The 22,428-nt window shown below is 39.7% G+C and overlaps 2 protein-coding genes across 2 annotated transcripts in view; one reads left to right on the top strand and one right to left on the bottom strand.

Annotated features, from left to right (window-relative positions):
* LOC124510813 (zinc finger protein 160-like) overlaps positions 1 to 22,428 on the bottom strand; it is a 339,108-nt gene that overhangs the window by 207,794 nt on the left and 108,886 nt on the right. The gene's annotated exons all lie outside the window — the stretch shown is intronic.
* On the top strand, positions 2,643 to 6,180 carry LOC124511634 (zinc finger protein 665-like). The gene has a single exon (XM_047079035.1). It carries the CDS (start codon positions 2,643 to 2,645, stop codon positions 4,911 to 4,913), a length of 2,271 nt encoding a protein of 756 aa, XP_046934991.1. The 3' UTR covers positions 4,914 to 6,180.

Raw genomic sequence — 22,428 nt, forward strand, 5'->3', positions numbered from 1 at the left:
TTTATTTTTGGGACAGAGAGAGACAGAGCATGAACGGGGGAGGGGCAGAGAGAGAGGGATACACAGAATCGGAAACAGGCTCCAGGCTCCGAGCTATCAGCCCAGAGCCCAACACGGGGCTCGAACCCACAGACCGTGAGATCGTGACCTGGCTGAAGTCATTCGCTTAACCGACTGCGCCACCCAGGCGCCCCCCCCCCTAACTTTTCTTAATAGGTGTTTTATTATTTCAGGTCTTAGGTTTAAGTCTTTAATCCATTCTTAGTTAACTTTTGTGTATGGTGTCAGATAGTGGTCCAGTTTCATGCCTTTGCCTCTGGCTGTCCCGTTTTCCCAAACCATCAATTGTGCTTTCCCCTTTTGTATAGTCATGTCTCCTTTATTGTAAATTAAGTGACCATGTGTGTAGGTTTATTTCTGGGCTGTATTCTGTTCTGTTGATCTATTTGTGTATTTTTATGCTAATACCATACTGTTTTAATTACCACAGCTTTGTAGTCAGGGGGTTTGAAATCAGGGAATGTGATGCCTCCAGCTTCGTACTTTGTTGTCAAGATGCTTTGGCCATTCAGGATCTTTAGTGGCTCCATAGAAATTTTAGGATTTTTCACTTTTGTGGGTATGTTTTCATGTGAACAGAAATTTTTCACTTATTTGTATGAATACCAAAGAGTGGGACTGCTAGGTTGTATTTAAGGGTATGTTTAGTTTTGTAAGAAAGTGCAAACTGTTCCAAAGAGGAGTACCATTTTGCATTCCCCCCAGCAATGAATGAGAGTTCTTATGGCTCCACATTCTCACTAGTATTTGGTGTTAGTTTTGTGGATTTTGGCCATTCTCATAAATGTGCAGGTATACCTAATTATTACAACAGATATTTTCCTCGATTAAAGTTATGACTTTTCTTTAATGTTTGTTTACTTTTGAGAGAGAGAGAGGAGGGAGGGAGGGAGCATGAGCGAGGTAAGGGCAGAGAGAGAGACACAGAATCCGAAACAGGCTTCAGGCTCTGAGCTATCAGCACAGAGCGTGTTGCGGGCTTTTGAAGTCCTAAGCCTGCAATCATGACCTGAGTCGATGTCAGACACTTAACTGACTGAGCCCCCCAACTGATGCTATGGTATTCTTTAAGAATTTGTGGTATCTTGAAAACATATTTTTTAAGTTCCTGTTTAGTCCCAGAAATATCATTAACCTGATTTGCCATAGGTTTTTCTGTAATGATACATTATGTTGGGGTGCTTGGGTGGCTCAGACAGTTAAGGATCTGACTCTTGATATTGACTCAGGTCATGAAGTCACAGTATGTGAGTTTGAGCCCCGCATTGCACAATGCGCTTACAAGCTGGAGACCTCGGGAATTTCCCCCTCCCCCCTCCCCCACCCCTCCCCCTTTTGCAAGCTCGCTCCCTCTAAGCAACAACCTTAAAAAGCATTCTAGTACATGTCTCCTGGAACATGTATACATTATGTAATTCTCTTGAGTATATACCTAGAAGTGGAATTCATGGGATAGTTTGATAATTTTTAGAGCAAATACTGAAATAGATACAACTGTACAGTCTTCCTATAACCCTGTCTCCCTATTGAATGTTTTCCACCTTTGCTTCATGCCCATAGTTGCGTTCCTACAGAATGTGTCTGTATTATACCTTTTGCTGAATGTGTTTTCTTTTTCCCCAAGGTCCTGCATTAAACTTACACCACAATCATATTCCCATAGATGTGCAGGCACAAGCCCTGTCCCCACATGGTCAGTTACTTCTTATGCTTCATTCTTGCTTTTCTGAATCCAAGTCCTGGCCTTTCCTCAGATGTTTCATTGAGCTAAACAAACCATCCTCGTATATCCTGGTATATTAATTTTGATCAACAAAGCACCTCAGTTTACACAGCACCTGACTCCCCTGTCCCGTGTACTGCAGAAGGATCCCTATTCATACAGGGGAACATGCGTATGAATTGCTCAGGACAGCAGCTTGATCTGGTGGTTAATTATACTGTGTGTTTAATAATGTGTGAACATAGGTTGAGAGAAAGAAGATATTTAAAGACTCTGTATGTTACAACCTACATATTGATAGATCTAGGAGGTTAAGTTAATAAGTAACCATAGTTACACAAACTAGTAGTCCCTGGGATTCTAAAGCAGTTTTTCTTGGAGACATAAAAACAGGATTTACATTCCATAAGGAACACATACTAGGAGGAATGAAAGATTCGTTGAGCATCACTGAAATATGAGATATTGGGTTCAGGTAAACACATTTTTATAAAGACTAAGATTTAAGGAAGATAGACATCTCTATGATTTTCATGCACAGTTATAAAATAACCAGTGTGTAGATGGGCTCTGTAATCATGAAGTGTCATTTAATTATCCAGTTATGTGTCCAAAAAATAATGGATAATGTAAAATGTTTTTTGAAAAATTACCTTAAAATCAGAGAAATTGTTACTATGGAAAACGTTATAAAAAGAGAACTCAAAAACATTGTATATGACAAAAGTGTTTGAAGACCATTGTTGACTAACTTCCTTTATTTACTATAATTATTTAGGTGTGTAATTATTGAATTTAGTATAAAATATTTACCTTCCGACTCTATTTGATAGGAAGCCTTTCCACTGGATTTGCACTCATGGAATTGTCACCAGGGGAGGACATTTATAAAGAAGTATTTTACCACTTAGTGATATTGGAGAGAAATGAAAGCCATGGCATCAAGGATTTTGGTCTCAAGGAAGTCTGGGAAAATAGGCATGAGTTTGAAAATCGGTGGGGAGATGATGCAAGAAATTACAAAGAAGTGCCTTTGACCCATAAGAAAAATCTCACTTGTAGGAAAGATCAGCCACTTAATCAGCCCTCAGTTACTCTTCCTGAAAAGCAGAGTGTTTCTGTGAGAAAAAATACCTACCAGTATGTCGTGAATAATGAACCATTCATCAGGACTTTGTTACAACAGGACAGTAACGTAAGTGGTTCTGGAAACCAGTATATGAACTGCTGTGAAAATAGAATTGGATTAAGTTTGCAGGCACACCTGGGTGAACTCCAGAGGTTTCACAGTGAGGAGAAAATGTATGAATGTAATCCAACTGAGAAGTCTGTCAGCAATGGTTCCTCAGTCTCACCACTTGAAAGAATTCCCAGGGCCCAAAACATTTGGAATAAATCTAGGAAGATTTTTCATTTGTTACCTGCACAGGCCAGGAGAGCATGCACTAGACAAAAATCTTATCAATGTACTGACTGTGGGAAGGATTTTAGCAAAACCTCAAACCTCATGAGCGATGAGGGTATTCTTTCTGGACAGAGACCTTACAGATGTAATGCATGCAGCAAAGCCTTTGCTGAGCGTTCAAGCCTTACCCAAGATAAAATCCATAGTGGAGAGAAACCTTACAAATGTAGTGAGTATGGCAAAGGTTTTAAGCAGTGCTCACACCTCTTTAGACATCAGAGTACACATCCTGGAGAAAAACCACACATATGTGATGTGTGTGGCAAGGCTTTTATCAGAAGCTGTAGGCTTAATCAACATCGGAAGATTCACACAGGAGAAAAACCTTATTCATGTAGTAAATGTGATAAGGCTTTTCGCACGCGTTCTCACCTCTCGGGTCATGAGAGAACTCATACTGGAGAGAAACCTTACAAATGTACTGAGTGTGGCAAAGCCTTTACCGATGGTTCACATCTTAGTCAACATAGAAAAATCCATACTGGAGAGAAACCGTACAAATGTAATGAGTGTGCCAAAGCGTTTACCCAATCTGGAAACCTTACTAGGCATCAGAAAATACACACTGGTGAGAAACCACACAAATGTAATGTGTGTGACAAGGCTTTTATCCAAAGTTCAAGCCTTATAGCACATCAGAGAATTCATACAAGACAAAGACCTTATAAATGTAATAAATGTGATAAGGCTTTTATCAAACATTCACAGCTTTGCGGACATGAGAGAACTCATACTGGAGAGAAACCTTACAAATGTAATGAGTGTGGTAAAGAGTTTACCCAGTATTCACGCCTCTCTACTCATCAGAGAGTCCATACAGGAGAGAAACTATATAAATGTAACATATGTGGCAAGGTCCATAGTCAAAATTCAAACCTTGCAAATCATCAGGATATGTATACTGGAGAGAAACCTTACAAAGTCAATGAGTGTGCCAAAGCGTTTTCCCAATTTGGAAACCTTACTAAGCAGCAGAAAATACACACTGGGGAGAAACCACACAAATGTAATATGTGTGACAAGGCTTTTATCCAAAGTTCAAGACTTATGGCACATCAGAGAATTCATACAGGAGAAAAGCTTAATAAATGTACTAAATGTGATAAGGCTTTTATCAAACGTTCAGAACTTTTGCGTCATGAGAGAACTCATACTGGAGAGAAACCTTACAAATGTATTGATTGTGGCAAGGCCTTTTCATGTAGTTCACATCTTACTCAGCATAAGAAAATCCATACTGGAGAGAAACCATACAAATGTATTGATTGTGGCAAAGCCTTTGCGATGCGTACACGTCTGACACAGCATAAGAGAATCCATACAGGAGAGAAACCTTACAAATGTAATGAATGTGGTAAGGCTTTTACCCAACGTTCACACCTTTGGAGTCATGAGAAAATTCATACTGGTGACAAACCTCACAAATGTAATCAGTGTGGCAAAGCCTTTACCCAGCCTTCAAAACTCACTAGACATCAGAAAGCCCATACCGGAAAGAAAACATGTAAATGTAACATATGTGGCAAGTTCTATACTACGAATTCAAACTTTGCAAATCATCAGAGAATCCATACTGTTGAGAAACCTTATAAATGTAATGAGTGTGACAAAGCGTTTACCCAATTTCAAAGCCTTACTTATCAACAGAAAATACACACTGGCTAGCAACCACCCAAATGTGATGTGTAACAAGGCTTTTATCCAAATGTCAAGCCTTTTGTCATTTCAGAGAATCCATACAGGTGAAAATCCTTGTAAATGTACTAAATGTTGTAAAGTTTTTAGCACAAGTTCAAACCTTTTTGGTCATGAGAGTACTCATACTGGAGAGAAACCTTACAAATGTAGTGAGTGTCGCAAAACTTTACTGAGTGCTCGAATCTTACTCAACATAAAAAAAATCAGTACTGGGGAGAAACTTTACTAATGTAATGAGTGTGTCAAAGCGTTTACCCCATTGGGCAACCTTGCTAAGCATCAGAAAATATACACTGGCATAAACCACTCAAATGTAATGTGTTTAACAAGGCTTTTATCCAGTGTTAAAGCATTATGGAAGATCAGAGAATTCATTCAGGAGGAAAACCTTTTAAATGTAATAAATGTGGTGAAGCTTTTATCAAATGTTCTCACCTTTGGGGTCATGATGGAACTCATACTGGATAGAAACCGTACAAATGTATTCAGTGTGGAAAAGCCTTTATGGAGCGTTCACATCTTACTCAATGTGAACCTAATATGTGTGGCAGTGCTTTTATTCAAAGCTCAAGCTTTGGGAAGCATCAAAGAACTCGTAGGAGAAATAAACAAATGAGCAAGTGTTCAAGACTTGCTCAGTATCTGATTTCACCATGCAGAGGAACCATATGAAACTAACATAAGTGGGAAAGCTTGTAACCAGGGTTCATACGTCACCTGATAGAATAGAAGCCTCTGAAAGAAAGCACACACTAGGAACGTATGACAAGGCTTATCTAAAGCTTCTTATACTTTGGGGAATGTAATTTCTTCTAGAGAGAACCCTTACAAATAAAATGAGTGTCATCTGGGTTATAAAAAGTGTACAAGTTGGGGATGGGTTAAAACAGGTGAATGGAGTTAAGAGGCACAGACTTCCATTGATAAAAAAACAAAATATACAACTTTGTGCTTTGTGGTCTAGAAAGAATTCACATAACATGGAAACCATATAAATGTGTCAAAGTCTTTACGTCAGCATACACCAAAGAATTCTTACTGGACAGGAACATTAAAGAGTAATGAAGGCGATAACTTCGCCAATTCTTCAGTGGACTACAATTTAAAACTTCATGCTAGGGGGACCTCGGTTTGCTTTGACAATTAACCAATCTTAGGTGTTAAATTCCAGAAAATAAAAAGTATTTAAAACTCATGAGATGATGTGTGTCAATGGAATAAGTATATATGTGGAAAGACCTAATCATATTCCGTTGAAATCTTTTTATAAAGATTTTATTGTCAGGGCGCCTGGGTGGCTCAGTTGGTTAAGCAACTGACTTCGGCTCAGGTCATGGTCTCACAGTTTGTGTTCAAGCCCCATGTCGGGCTCTGTGCTGACAGCTCAGAGCCTGGAGCCTACTTCAGATTCTGTGTCTCCCCATCTCTCTACCCCTGCCCTGCTCACCCTCTGTGACTCTCTGTCTCTCAATAATAAATAAATGTTAAAAAAATTTTTTTTTCAAAGATTTTATTTTCCTCTGTACATCCAACATGGGGCTCACACTCAGAACCCCAAGAGCAAGAGTAACGTGCTCTTTTGACTGAGCTAGCCAGGTCCCCGTATAACTTTTTTACTCAATTATTTTAGGTTTCTTGACACTGAATTATCATTGATGACTTGTAACCTCAAGTTTGGACTCCACTGATGTTATACTTTAATTTTATGCATTTCATTTGTCAAGCGTAGTGGTGGTCTGAGAGATAGCATTGGTAAGGTGAAGGGAACCTCTTTCATTGGGGGTGCTTAGCCATACGTACATACCCTGGAAAAGCTAGGATTCTAAGCTTAAGATAAAGTGTACTATACATTTGGAAGCATAGGGAGTGTCAAGGAATAAACCTAACACTGATATATAAATTGTCATGTTTTCTGAGGTCATGGACCCTTCTCTGGATTTGATGGTATGATTGAGTTCCTTTGTTGATTATCATAGGAGAGAATTACTCTGTCAGATAGATGATCATGAAATAGTAGGTTGGGACATGGAGAAAGAGATTTTCTTTTTTTTTTTTTTTTATTTTTTTTAACATTTATTTATTTTTGAGACAGAGAGCATGAATAGGGGAGGGTCAGAGAGAGAGGGAGACACAGAATCTGAAACAGGCTCCAGGCTCTGAGCTGTCAACACAGAGCCCGACGCGGGGCTCGAACCCACAGACCGCAAGATCATGACCTGAGCCGAAGTCGGACGCCTAACGGACTGAGCCACCCAGGTGCCCCGAGAAAGAGATTTTCATGTGAGAACTATGGGTTACTTGGGATAGCATTTGTACTAGAGAAAATAGAGGGGGGATGATGGTCTGTCTATGTTTTGAAAGGTAATGACTGTTGTATATCACAGATGAGTAAAAACTAGTCTTAATTTTGGAAACTGAAGAGAAAATTTTAGAGCATTTAAAGGAACCAAAGTAGGCGTGCTTGGGTGGCTCACTGTTGGGTGACTGACTCAATTTCGGCTGAGGGTCATGGGGTTGACCTCTGTACTGGGCTCTCTGCTGAGTGTAGAGCCTGCTTGCTGTTCCCATTCTTTCTCTGTCTCTCTCTGTCTCTCTGTCTGTCTCGCCTACTTGTGCTCTAAAAATAATAATAAAAACTAAACTCAAATGTAATATGCTTGAGAAAGACTCAATTTTGGCCACTTAAACTGCATTTTGATACCATTTTGTTTGGGATACCCTATTTCTCATTTTTGGGTCATTTCATAATGAACACTAATAATACATCCTTAGGGTTTGTGGTTGAATGTCATGTATAACAATGTCATTTCATGTTAGATTTAAACATACAGTTTTGGAAGTATATATTCATAAGTTGTATTTGAGAGTTACCTACCCAACGTATATCCCATAGTATTTTTGTGGCTCTAATGAAAATACTATTGCAATGCAATTTCAGACTCTCACCCTCTACCACCGGCCTCCCCATTCATGAATATACACCATATGGTTCTGTTTCTCCCTGTCTTTTGTGCTGAAATGTGACCCATGGTTTGCACCTTTACATTAAATGAAATTAGAAAAATGGCAAGCATATGAAAAGTATTAGGAACTAAGAGAAAATGTGAGAAGGAGAAAAGTAACACAATCTTTATTTTGTGCTATTGTTGTCAGAGAATAATTTGGAAAGATAAATTGTAATGACTTTAGCCTCAAGAATGAACATTACACAATGTTATTTGAAAACTAGAAATCTACATTTACCCTCTAAAACATTTTTTGCTCGTTTGCATTTGTGCTTACTCCACTGCAACAGGATGTTCACATGTCAAGAATGATGGCTGCATGCAGCTGAGTGTTAGGAGGAAGTTGAGTATCTGATGATGCTTTCTTGGGAGCCCAGGATAGATTTCTCAAGTTCTGAAAATGGCTAGGGAGAACAGGGAGTAGTGAACTACTTTGTTATGATGCATAATGTGCAGCGTCAGGTTGATGATACTCATTGACACTCTGAACTTACAACTACTACCAAAGGAAAGGCTTGTCTGCCTTCATTATTAGCTTTTCCTGCCCAGATGGGCAGAATAGTAAGAGGTTGTAATGAAGCTTCACAGGTATCATTAGTCAGGTATCAAAAGTACAGTCAGATCCTGTAATACAAAACTGAAGTTTACTGACTTGCTTGGGAAAGACCACAATCTTCCTCGTGCTAACTAATACCTTCTTCTTTCTGATGCATTCATAGCCCCAGCACACAGTATGATTGTGGAAAATGGTTGTGAAATACTGTTTATTTCAGTTACTGAAGATACTTTTAGACTTGTGATGTCACAATTCTTTTATAAAGATTTGGTCTAATATTAAATACATTCAGACATGATAGAATATTCTCAGCTACAAACCTTCTGTAGATGTTTCACTTTAACGGACAATGGAAAGAATGGAATCTCAAAATCATTCCTTCCATTTTGCTACCAAGACACTAGAAGCAGGGACTGCCTGGGTGGCTGTCGGTTAAGCATCCAACTCTTGATTTTGGCTCAGGTTGTGATGTCATGGATCATGGGATTGAGCCCTGGGTCAGTTTCAACACTGAGCATGGAAAAATAAAATTTAAGAAGCTTTTTAAAAAAGGTACTAGCATCGGAAGCTCTGTATTGAAACTTGGCAAATTAGTGTCAAATTCAGGTAAATAAAATTAACAAATTTCAAAGGAAATAAATGTGTAAGTTAGAAGACACTAAGGACTAATAACTTTTCACTCATTTGGAATACCTACAATACTGGTCATGGGTTGCATGTGATACTATACACTCAGGATAAAATCTGTGATGAAATCGGTCTTATCCACAGTTATCCTTCACTACCTTTTCAGTATTATTGAGTACGTATTTTTTGTTTTAATTTTTTAACATTCATTTATTTTTGAGAGACAGAGCACAAGTGGGAGAGGAGCAGAGAGAGAAGGAGACACAGAATCCTAAGCAGCCTCCAGACTCTGAGCTGTCAGTGCGGAGCCCGACACGGGGCTCGAACTCACAAACTGTGAGAAATGACTGGAGCCAAAGTCAGATGCTTAACCGAATGAGCCACCCAGATGCCCCAGTTATGGGGTATATTTAAATTTGGTCTGCAAAATATTTTCTTTACGATCTTTTACTTTCTGTTGTTTAGTCATGAATATGAAATTTGAAAATTCCCCAATACCCTTATTTTAATTTATTCATTTATCTATTTTACAGTGAGGGTGCACGCTAGTAGGGGACAGGGGCAGAGGGAGAGGGAGAGAATCTTATGCAGGCTCCACAATCAGTGCAGAGCCTACCCAGGTCTCTATCCCACAACCCTGGGATGTTGGCCTGAGCCCAAATCAAGAGGCAGATGCTCAAGTGACTGAGCCACCCAGTCATCCCCCTAAGACCCTTATCAAAATTGAATTACAATGTGTAGCTGATTGGGATGAACCTCCTGGGATTATTTCCATGTAAATGAGACAAAACCTAATAAAAGAAAAGGCCTTTGCCCCTTACCATTCATCCTTCTTGGTCCTACAGCAGCCATCCTGCTGTCGGGAGAGAGAGTGCTGAGTGCTAAGGGAGGTGGAGCAGGCAGAGGACTGCCCAAGGGACCCGTCCCATCCCAACCTGCATCTCTGGGCTTCCTGTTAAGTGAGAATGGTAAACCACCTAGTTGTTTCAGCCACTGACTTCCAGGAGGTCTGTCCCTCACAAATGAACACTGTCTGACCTGACCAATAAGATTAGTATTTGTATTGAGAGTAGAATGGAGCAAGTGAGAAGGAATATTGAATTTAACATTTTGTAGCTGAGAAGATCTACAAAAGGCATCCTTGAAAGTTACAGGAGTAAAGAATTTGGTGCCACAAATGAAATTACATGTTTACTGGAGCATGTGAACTATTAGTCTCTTAGCTTTTATGCAATACAGTAACTTTCTACTTTGTAGCAGGAAACAAAAATCCATGTCTTCAAGTAACTTAGATTCTCTAAACGGAAGTGTATAAGATAAAATATGATAGTGGTAAGTACCATGAACGTGTTCGTGTGTAATGATCGACTGACAGGGTTTCCTAATTTAAACAGTGTTTTCAGGCAATGCCCACATGCTGAGGTCATCTTTGTGCAGAACCACTGAAAGCGTATCATGCAAATACAAATGGGGAAGGGCAAGTGGGTAGAGTAAAGAAGCCGAAAATTGCCCAAATGGGAACATACTAAACTGGTTGAGGAATATCCACAATTGTTTGTCTTGGTGAAATGTGATACTACATTTCCACTATAGACATTTGAAATTTGGGACTCCTCGTAGTTAGAATTTTTATTTTTTATTTATATATTTTTGAAGTATTTTTAATGTGTATTTATTTTTTAAGAGATGGAGAGACGGTGTGAGTGAGGAAGGAGCAGAGAGAGAGAGTTACAGAATCCAAAACAGGCTTCAGGCTGCGGTGTCAGCACAGAGCCTGATGCGGGGCTCAAACTCACCAGCCATGAGATTATGACCTGAGCTGAAGTGGGGCGCTCACCCAACCGAGCCTCCCAGGCGCCCAGTAGTTAGAATTTTTGAAATTTTAATAACAAAACTCCCCAGAGGGCTTAAGATTATATGTGATAGATCCAAAACCATGACCTGTTTGGAGAATGCACAGACCTATTTCTTTATGGCAGCCTTTACCAGTAATGAGAGAATACAGCAGTGGGGTGGGGTAATGAATTAATGGAAAGATAGTAAATGCCATTTGTCAAACTGTCTGAGGGATTTGATCCCAGGACTTGTTAAGATACATACTTTTCCTATTGTCTACCCTTATACCCAGCCAGGGGTATGTTGCTTCTTCCACTTACAAAAGTGTATCAAGTAATATTGGGTGTGTCTTTTACACCTCAGTTATATCTTCAATGTCCATATCATCAAAAAAAATTGTATGATATAAGAAGATATTGTACTTGCAAATTGAAGAGGAACAAAATCGCATTATTTCATGTTTTCCTAATTTAAGACCTAGTAACTCCCAGTTCCTAGTTTTATTCTTACAGTTGAGAGCAATCTTGTGTTACCATTGCCTAATATTTTGACTATAAGATTGACCTTTCAGTACGTTTTATGTCCCAATTTTATACTAACTGAAATGTAATGAGAATGGGACTCTATGTGCAAGATCGGCAAATTTTTATGTAAGGAACATATAGTAGATATTTTATTCTTTGTAGGCCATGCTGTTTCTGTTATCGCTCTTCCAGTATGTCCTCATTGGGTCAAAAGTACCTAAATATGAGTGTGGCTGCATTCCAGTTACACTTCACATAAAAACAGACGGTAAGCTGTACTTGGCTCATGTTCTATAGGTGGCAGAGTCCTGATCTACACAAAGGAATTAGGAGCACTAGAAGTAGTAATTATATGAGTAAATAAAACCTGTCTTTCCTATTTTTAAGCCTCTTTAAAATATAGTGGACTGTGTAAGACACTAACAGCCTAGCATATATGTGTATAGCGTTTGGAAAAGAAACCTACACTAAAGGTTACACAGGGCAGGAATTTAGAGATGGAAGTCCATGTGGAAAGGAAGGGTCAGATGCTCTATATGAAGAAAGTATAGACTCAACGTGAAGGTAGACTGGTAAGCTGTACAGGATAACCCTTAAAGCAAACAAAAAACAATAGTTACAGCTAACACCTGTGAACCAAAGAAATGGATTTAAAATAAAATCATTTGTAAAAATTCAGTCATTTCAAAGAAGACAGACAGGGAACAGAGGAAAGGAGACATTATAAAAGCAAGAGGAAAATAATTTACATCTATATGTGTGTAAAAGGAAATCGTCTAAAGGCCCCATTGACAAGCAAACATTGTCACTGGATTTTTTTTTGTTGTTTTTTTGTTTTTTTATTTCTTTTGAGAGTGAGGGAGAGTGATAATCTCAAGCAGGTTCTGTGCTGTCAGTGTAGGTCCATCATGGGGCTCCATTTCAAGAGCCGTGAGACCGTGACCTGAATGAAATGCAGAGTCTTACACCAATAACCATGTGAGCCAACCAGGTGCCCCTGACAATTGGACTTTTTAAAGACAGGCAACACAATGTATCCTAAGAGAAATTCACTTCATAAACTAAGAACACAAAATAAAATCCTAGACCAAAGATAAATGGAAACGCTATAATGAATATAGTGGCTATATTAAGATGAAAGTAATTTCAAGAACAAATAATATGACCAGGGATAATGAGAACTATTTCAATATCATAAAGAGGTACATTCACCAGAATAACATGAAAATCCTAATTAATCCCTTGTTTTCACTACAAACAAATATGTAATCAAATACTCCCTGTTTCCAAGTCAGACACTAGGACCATGATGGTGGACATCCCCTAGTTCACAAACACACACATATAAACATTACACATAGATGCAAATACATGTGCATATACACAACATAATCTTAAATGCACAGCCATATACCCTCACACTCTCAACATACACTCCATACCAACTCACACTCATGCACACACGTGAAATACAAGCACATATGTTTACACACACCCGTACTCCCACATTCCCAGTTCCTTGTATGTAATTACATTCAAAGAGTCTGCATGCACATGTATATCTCAACAATGTGCTCATATGTTGGAAGAATACAGGCATCTCCTGACCTTGGATGCCTGAAAATGGGGGGCACTTGCCACCTTTTTTACTTCTTCCATTCTTTCAACAACCCCCAAGGATGATATTTGTCACATGCAATATCTTAAACTGCTGTGGGCATTGCCACCTCAGGTCCAAGTGAACGGGGCAGAGTTGGGAGGTTATAGACGAGTGATCCAGCAGGGTCCAAATGAGGCCAGAGGGAGGGGGTTATAGGCAGTGTGCAGAGAGCACGGGAACGTGGAGGAATAGATGGAAAACTCTTCAAAGGCGTATGATGCCGTAGTACTTGATAAATAAAGACAGGGACAAAGAACCTAGGGGAAAGGTGAAAATGAATCCTGAAGTATGGGATCTGAGTCATCTACATCAGTATGAGCACAGAGTTAGCTGTGGATAAGTAAATAAAATGGCAAAGAGAAAACTATAGATCTGTGTGAGGACAGGTAATTCCCAGGTTGGTCTACTCTGAGAACGTAAGAGCAATGACATCCCAGTAGCAAGGAGAACACCCAGCACCCACATCTTGGTTTGTAACACTATTCTCTAAAAAAAAAAAAAAAAATGCTCCTTGTAATTATGGCTGATTCTATGGCAGGAGCAGGGAAAATACAAGATGAGCCTGGGGGATCTTATAGTGACAATGTTAAGAGTAAGGAAATAATGTTTTTAAAAAAATGGGGACATATCTAGGGGACATAATGGCCAAACCTGAACAGAACTCCTGCAGCCTGTCACCAAATCTCTGATACCAACTCAGTGTCTGGTGATGCAATGTAATTTGACTTTATTTGGTCTTAGTACAGACCCCACAAGTTAAGGGCAAAGTTGTTCCCGGGAGTGCCCCCACTTCAGACACCAGTCATGAGTCAAGCATTCCCAAACCTCCCACGCATCTCCAGCCAGCTAAAAATTTAAGGTTTCCTCCAAGGTTCCCTCTGCTTCAATATTTGCTGGGATGACTCACAGAACTCGGAAAGTGCTATATGTATGATAATCGTTGATAATTAACTTCTATATTGGGACCTAAAAAATTGTAGGCCACATTAGTGGCCTGACCCACGTCACAAATCTAAACCTAAATCAGCCCGCTCTTATGTGAGACATCCAGCAAAGAAACCAAACATACACCAATCACAGTCCTCCAGTGCAGCTCCAGGTAGCCGATCTTACCCTGTATTCAGCACCTCCTGGTCTTCCAAGGAAATCCCCGACCTCCTAGCCAATCATGCCCTGTTTCTGCACTGCCTCTTCTAAAACTCAATCTTGCCCCAGATCCATCAGGAAGAGCACTCCACTCCCTGCATGGGAGGCTCTGTCCTCCCCAAATCAAGGGTTGTCTTCCCTGGAATAAAAGACAGCAAACTCGTTACTAAATTGTTTTGGTTTTGTCACTTCACATTTTATTGTAAAGGATAGCAGTAAAGAGCCAGATGAAGGCATCCATAGGGCAGGGTTTGGGAGGACTGCCCATACAGTAGCTTTTCCCCCACCACGAAGCTCCCAGGAGCTTCTCCAGGAGTTTAATCAGGGCTTCACTTAAGTCATTGGCCCTGAACTCAATCTCCAGGCAGACTCGTTCCTCTCCCCAGAGGCTGGGGTGCTGAGTGTTTCCATCCAATCATGTAGTTGGTCTTTCAAAGGTGTCCAGTCCCCCATTTTGAACTTCTGTGGGGGAACTCAACAAACCGCGAGTTAATGACCCAACATGAAGTCAGAAGTCCAAGCAACTGAGCCACCCAGGTGCCCCTAAAGTATTTCTTTTTTAAAATTTTCTATTTTTAAGCAGTCTTGATACCCAATATGGGACTCAAAGTCACTATCCAGAGATTAAGAGACACATGCTCTACTGACTGAGCCAGCCAGGCCCCGCAAAAGTCGTTCTATGTTTCAGTTATATCTTTTCTTTTCCTTTCAATGGTGTCCATGTTGCCTTGGGGGTGATTTCAAAAGCAGTACTACCCCATGTTAAAATACGTTCCTATACTCCTGTCACGGAACTTGGTCTGGATCACCCGGTGAAGAATCAAGCAGCACTTGAAGAAATTGGAAGGCAGGAGGTTTATTTCACACTGGCGGGCTCAGAGGAGATCACTCTCCAGAGATCTGAGCCCCGAGCACAAGGATGGGGAAAAATTTATAGTCTGTTACTTCTGCATTAGTAGTAATTTGGTGCGCGGCAAGCAGGGTAGGAAAAAGAACCCAGAAGGGGAGTCTTCGGGCAGCGACTGAAATTCTCCCACCAGTCCTGTCGGCCATCTTCTAACATAATTTTTCCCTATCACTCCCGCTTCAAATTGCTAGTTCTCTCTAGCACCAAGCTTGATGAAAGGGTCCTCCATAACCTCTTGTATCCTCAAGTTGGAAAAGCAGAAATCCGTCTTGAAATCTCTTTATTGCCAACACAGCCAACTGCCATCAAGATTTAACACAGTACAGTCTACCTTCTAAACATCTCAAAAGTCCATTTAGTCTTTTCCCACATACCAATCTGTTCACTGGCTCCTTCCCACCTGCTCCTTTTGTAAAATTCAGCTGACACTTCCCCCTTGTTCCTCTTCGTCCCCTGCAGTTTACTCTTCAGATGTTGACCAGAAAATATTTTCATGCACTCCTCTTGCTCCTTAAGCGTTACCACATTTTCAAACATCCCCAATTTCTCTTAGATATGAGGCATAATATTCATAGCATAGCCTCCAAAGCCAGCAATAAATAAAACCTGCCCCCCCTCCTCCTGCCACCTTCACCCAAGGCCATTTGCGTGACAAATCAGGCTTTACAATTGCATTCTCAAGTACATCTTGGGAAAGTTTAATATCTCAATTTTAAAGTTACACATTGAAACATAATTCCAGTATGTTCACAGTATTTCAGGAGTGTTTTATGGAATCTATCCTTCTGTGACCAATAATAATACAACTATAGAAGTACATCGATATTAATTACAGATGATTTCATGTACCACGCTCTTTACCATTTCATATTAGGTTAGTGTCAGTGTGTCTCATTTACCCCTGTCTATGCAATGAAATTGGCTCATTGTTCTTAACATTCTTTGAGGTCTCAGTGCATCTATGACTGAACAGGTAGGTGGAAGACAATTCATATTTCCCTGATGGGATGAGGGAATTCTAGATTTCTTCCACAGCAGACATGGTACAGTCTGAATATGCTTGGGTCATGATTCATGAGAACAAAACGGCTAATAGTTGAAAAATATGTAGTGATTAGTCCAGTGACATTCACCAGCTACCAACTAGAATTATCAAGGAGATCCAAGTAAACTTGAATGATGGACAAAACGGCATAAAACGATACAATGGTGGTCACCAAAATAAGGGTGCTTTCGGTGGCTCTGGTCTCATGGTCTCACAGATGGGTCTGGGGGAGAGAGTGTTCCTATGGATGCATTGGACCGTCTGCTTGTACCTGTGAGGGAGAAAAACCATGGAGCTGGTGGCCAAGGTCATGAATCCCAAACACAAAATGTCAAAGAAAGATGTCATTGCTGCATATAATGAGCCTGTGATCTTGTCGCTACACTGTGAAGCAGAACAATGTCCCAAACCACTTTTTTTTGGTAGCAGTTTTGTTGTTCCATTTACCAGCCATATAAATAGTAAAAAACATGTTTATGAACATGCAGAACACCCCACACAGGATACTGGAGGCGCCAATGTATTTCGGAGTTTTTACTTTAAGCTCTATCCACCTAGAGTTCCCAGGGTTGGTTGGGATAGCTTGGAAGACCCTCAAGGGGCAGGTGGAACAAATGGACATACCTCTGGTCACTCTGTGAACATGTAAAAGAACATAGCATCCATAATAATTAGTGAAATGTTTCAGTCCTAAAGCTATCATGGTCTCTGGGATTCCTCTGGAAAGAATGACCAAGGAGTTGGCTACAGACAGGTTCCTGAGAATCAAATTCATGGATCTCGGCTTGCATCCCTTGAAAAGGACGTCTAATGACAGAAGAGTCAGAAATTGCCCAGAATTCCAATGACTCCCGGGATAGGAAGATCATTGCTATAGTCACATCCACCGAGGCCATTCTGTCATTGTCTAGAATTCAATATTTAAAATCACAGGCAGCAAGTTCTGCATGAAAACATGAGTTTCGGCCTACATTTTCCTGGAAAACAAAATCTGCACTTACATTTCATTTCCCCTGAGAATGAACATCTAAACTATATTGTCTTTTGTTAAGAGATTTCCCAAGGTACATGTGTGTCTCTTTATAGCACTTACAATGTGTGAGTCTGTTATTAACGCTTTCCCTATTGTAACTTATATAATATTCACAACTCTATGAGTTAGGAATTAACATTACCTTCATTCTATAGACGAGGAGAATTTAACCGCAGGAAGTTAAATGACTCATGTAAATAGCAGTAGAATCAGGATTTGAACCTTGGTGGCCTAGTTGCCATGGCATAAATGCTTTCTTCTGCTCTATACTCTGCCAGGAACCTCGTCATGGATACATGCACACACACACACACACACACACACACACACACATACACACCTCATATTTTAAATTTATTTTACTTTCTAAACCTGGTTTGATCATTTCCCAGTTTTAAGTATTCTTTATAACTAATGTAACTAAGGAATGAAGATTGAAAGCTTTAATAAATTTTACATGCACTGAATAATTTTATATGAGCCAGTCTGATTTATTTAATGTAGACAACTGTTAGGATGACAGCAGAAGTCATTTCATTTTTTTGCCTGGACCAAAAGGACAATGGCATCCATAACAGAAATTATTGTGCGGAACTGCACTGTGTGCTAACGTATGGGACATGAAACATCACATAGTGATAAAGCTTATTAGGGAAGAAAATAAATTAATCATACTTAAAGATCACATCACTGTATATTTGTTATTTTAGAATACACAAATTGAAACTCGAATTGATATTTGATTTAGAAAAGCTATTCAAATACAATAGAAACCTGCAAAATGGATTTGTAGACTTGGAGTCTTGGGCATTTAATGAGTTGAAAAGCAAGAGAGGTGAGTAGTGAGCTGGGAATACTGTTGAAATAATTTTAAACCAGAAGAAATGTAGCTTAAAATTGTCTTTTTTTCTTGATGTGATTATATTTTTTAATTAATTTATTATTTTAAAATTAAAATATAAAGTCCTTCATTTTCTCCCCTTGAATCACTCTATAGTTGATAACCTTATCTTAAAGGACCTTTCCTAATTTCAGGAAGGAAGATTGTCTCACAGATCAATATTGCACAGAGGTTTTCAGTAGAGACACATTTACTGTCTCTATTAAGCACATCACACTCAAACTACAGAAGAATAAATTTCAGCAATTCCCATTAGACACGCTGTTTCTGCTGTGAATCAGGTTTTTCAGTTAGTTCCATCATACACCTTATCATATGTACATGCCTTTACAGTGCTCACAATATTGCTTCTAAAAATGTCTCTCTGACTCTTCCTCACGGTATTGAATAGCTGCTTAATTCTGAAAGTATAATTTTTTTTTTTCTAAATAGACTGTCCATGCCCAGTGTGGAGTTAGAACTCACATCCCTGAGATCAAGACCTGAGTTGAGGTCGAGAGTGGATGCTTAAACGACTGAGCCACCCCGGTGCTCCCTGAAATTACCATCTTGACGTATCTTAAATTCAGACTCTGATGGCACTTGGATCAAACACCAAGAACCCCGTTAATGGGGATTTTATTAAATTTCGTTAGCAGCACTCATGCACTGATTGAGCAGTCTCTCTCACAAGCTCAGCCTGTGCCGGAAGATTCTTTTCCCAGACATGCTCACCTACCCAGATTCCTGCTGCATCTCCCAACCTGAGAGACTGTGGTCTCACACTAAACTAGAAGATACTCACAGACTCCTTCCTGTTGCCAGGACTGGAAGCTGGGTGTAAAGTAGCAGGCAAAGCATGTGTGGGAGGGAGGGAGCCAAACCCTGAGATAGAGGTTAGTGATTCTGTGACCTCACCTCTCCAAAGAATTGCCATCATCATGTCAGCTGTAGTGGCAATGATAGTTCAACACTTGGGGAACTGAGAACAGTTCTGAAAAACTCTTTAATTACCAGGATCTATTAGAAGTTTGCAGTGAGCAGGTCCAAAGGGACCGTTGGAGTGTTTTAGAGAGATTCTTCCATTATTCCTGGAAGCAGACAGGGTGTCACATGGCAGGAGGAAATGCCAAGGGATGAGCCCTGAAAGACCAGACGAGAAGCACATGAGCCTCATTGGATTCTGTGCTTCCCTGAGGATTTCTCTGACCCCAGTCTAATCCTTTGTTACTCCCCAGACCCGAGCACCACCACCACCATTTAACTTATGGGCAGAGAGAAAGAATCCTCCAAAGGACCCAAGAAGGATTTTCTGTTTTTAAAATTTTCAATAAATGCAAATAAAGAGCTTGGTGAACAAATGAGATTAAAAATCATTTGTGCACCTCTGCAATTCAAAAAAAACTAGAAAGCCTATATAAAGTGGACATTTTCTCAGAAAATACATTTTACCAAAATTGACTTAAGATAGGCAGTCCAAACAGACCAATATTCATAGAGAAGAGGAAGTCGTCTTTTTTTCATTTATCAGTCCCTGACAAAAAAAAAAAAAAAAAAAAGCACTAGGATCAGATAAGCCACCAGATTCTTCCATTTCTTTAAATAGAAGACGTGCTAATGCTGCTTACTGAATTCAAGAGCATTAGAGTGGAAGTAAAATTTCCAAATTATCTTTATACTTCAAATGACACTCTGAGACTAAAACATCCTAAAGTTTGTACTAAAAAGAATACTATAGAAAGATGTCATCTCTCCCTACAGATGGTACCATGGACGATAAACAGCCAAAACCCCTGAAGAGGAATAAAGAATTATAATGAGCCAAGAAATTTGTGTCTCCCATTCATGAATGAGTCACTGTTAGGAAATTAATATACTTCATATTTTTGAAGAGAAATCAGAAATCTTACTCATAGTTACAAAAACATTATTTGGAAGAATACAACATCTAAGGATGTTAAGTCAAAGCACTTGAAATTAGGAATTTCTTTTGGATCTTTCCCAACTTGGCAAAACAAAATCTTCTTCTTGTTCATAGGGAAGTGCTAGAGATACTCCACTAAGGCCAGAAAACCACACTAAAAAAAGCACATGATCACCTGTTGTATTCATTTCTCATTGTGTTGGAGGTTAGCCAGGGCAATGTAAAATGGCATAGAAATTAGAAACAAAGACATAGAAGTATGTTTTTCAGATGATAAAAGTTTATGTCTGGGAACACAAAGGAACTAGAAAATCTACGACAAAAAATAATTCCATAAGCTAACAAGACAGGATACTGACATTCAAAAACAATAACGTCTTTTTGCATAGGGTATTTTTTTTTAATATTTAAATGTTTATTTATTTTTGAGAGAGAGACAGAGTGTGAGAGGGGGAGCGGCAGAGAGAGAGGGAGACAGAGAATCCAAAGCAGACTGACTATAGGCTCCGAGCTGTCAGCACAGAGCCTGACATAGGCCTCGAACTCACCAACCGCGAGAGCACGACCTGAGCCAAAGTTGGATGCCCACCCGACTGAGCCACCCAGGTGCCCCAATAGGGTAGTATTTTTAAGATTTCATTTTTAGAAATCTCTACACCTAACACGGGGCTCAGGTCATGATCTTGAGGTCAAGAGTGGCAGGCTCCACCAACTGAGTCACCCAGGTGTCCCTGTACATAGGATATGTTTGTACGGTAGCCTATGTACAACAAATAATCGTTTATGACATATAGTAGGAGGGTCATGCAGTTACAAAATTGTAACATAAAATGAAATAGGGGCACATGTGGTGCTCAGTCGGTTAAGCGTCCAACTCTTGATTTCAGTGCAGGTTGTGATCCCAGGGTCAAGGGATTTAGCCTTGTGCCTTGTTCTGTGCTGAGCCTGGAGCCTGATGGGATTCTCTCTCTCCCTCCTTCTGCCCTTCTCCCTCACTCTCTAAAACAAACAAACAAATAACTTTAAAATCATAAAATGAAATAATCTAACCAGGAATGAATCTAACAAAAATTTGTAAAGCCTATAGGGAAAAAAAAACATTCCTGAAATATATGAAGGTAGAAATGAATGTAAATTACATCACGTTCCTGGGTAGAAAAACTCAATATTATAAAAAGGTCAATTCTCCTTTAGCTAATTTATTAATTTAATTTGATCCTGATAAGAGATACCATCAGTTTTTCAAACTAGCAATGTTGCTGCAAAAATCTCAGAGAATAGTAAGAATAGCCACAAAAAGCTCTAAAAAAAAAAAAAAAGGAAAACCCAAAATGACTACAGTTATCCTTCTGAGATGTTTATTTTTGAACAGACTATTAGATCAGTGAAGGTAAAGAGTCAAAAGTATGCCAAAGTGCGTAAGAAAAGTTAATAACCAGCAAAAACTAAAGTGGGGATAACATCATTAACACTTGGTATTTGGGGAATGGGAATTCCTTTCAAAATGACAATAAATGGTCTTATTCTTCACATCCTACAGTGAGACAAAGGTCAAACAAAGAGAAGTCTGTATGGTAAATAATAATTAAAATGGTTAAATTCCTTCCTAAGACCTGCTTGTCGAGCACCTGACTGTAGCCAACCACTGGCTCATCATCTTTAAAGAAGTCATTCAGCGATAGCTTTATGTGTGAAACGTCCTCATTGAGTTTTTATGCTAACTTGTTTTTTTAATGCTTTTATTCATTTTGGAGAGAGACAGATGCAAATGGGGGAAGGGCAGAGAAAGAGGAAGAGACACAAATTCCAAAGCAGGGTTCAGGCTCTGAGCTGTCAGCACAGTGCCTGATGTGGGGCTGGAACTCACGAACTGCGAGATCATGACCTGAAGAGAAGTCAGATGCTCAACCCATGGAGCCACCCTGGTGCCCCATATGCAAATTTGTTTTGTATGTTCACAGTGGCCAGTGATGTATCCATTGGCATCACCTGCTTCTTGTGTGTCTTCAGGACATCAAGATTGGCCCCAGGAACTCCAAGATGATAGAACTTAAAATAAAAGCTCTGCATGCATCTCTACCAACCAGCTGCTTAATCCTAAGTGTGATGGTAAATACCACTTTGTCTCTTCCTGGGACTGACTAGGAACAGTGAAAACATCACAAAGAACTTTGACTGGAGGGGCACCTGGGTGGCTCAGTCAGTTAAGCCTCCGACTTCAGCCCAGGTCATGATATCACAGTTTGTGAGTTCGAGCCCCGCGTCAGGCTCTGTGCTGACAGCTTCAGATTCTGTCACTCCTCTCTCTCTCTCTCTCTCTCTCTCTCTCTCTCTCTCTC

The sequence above is a fragment of the Lynx rufus genome, unplaced genomic scaffold (assembly GCF_022079265.1).
Source record: "Lynx rufus isolate CCGP_SWC_20201006 ecotype Redwood Valley unplaced genomic scaffold, mLynRuf1.p SCAF_16, whole genome shotgun sequence".
In the NCBI taxonomy this organism is placed as follows: Eukaryota; Metazoa; Chordata; class Mammalia; order Carnivora; family Felidae; genus Lynx; species Lynx rufus.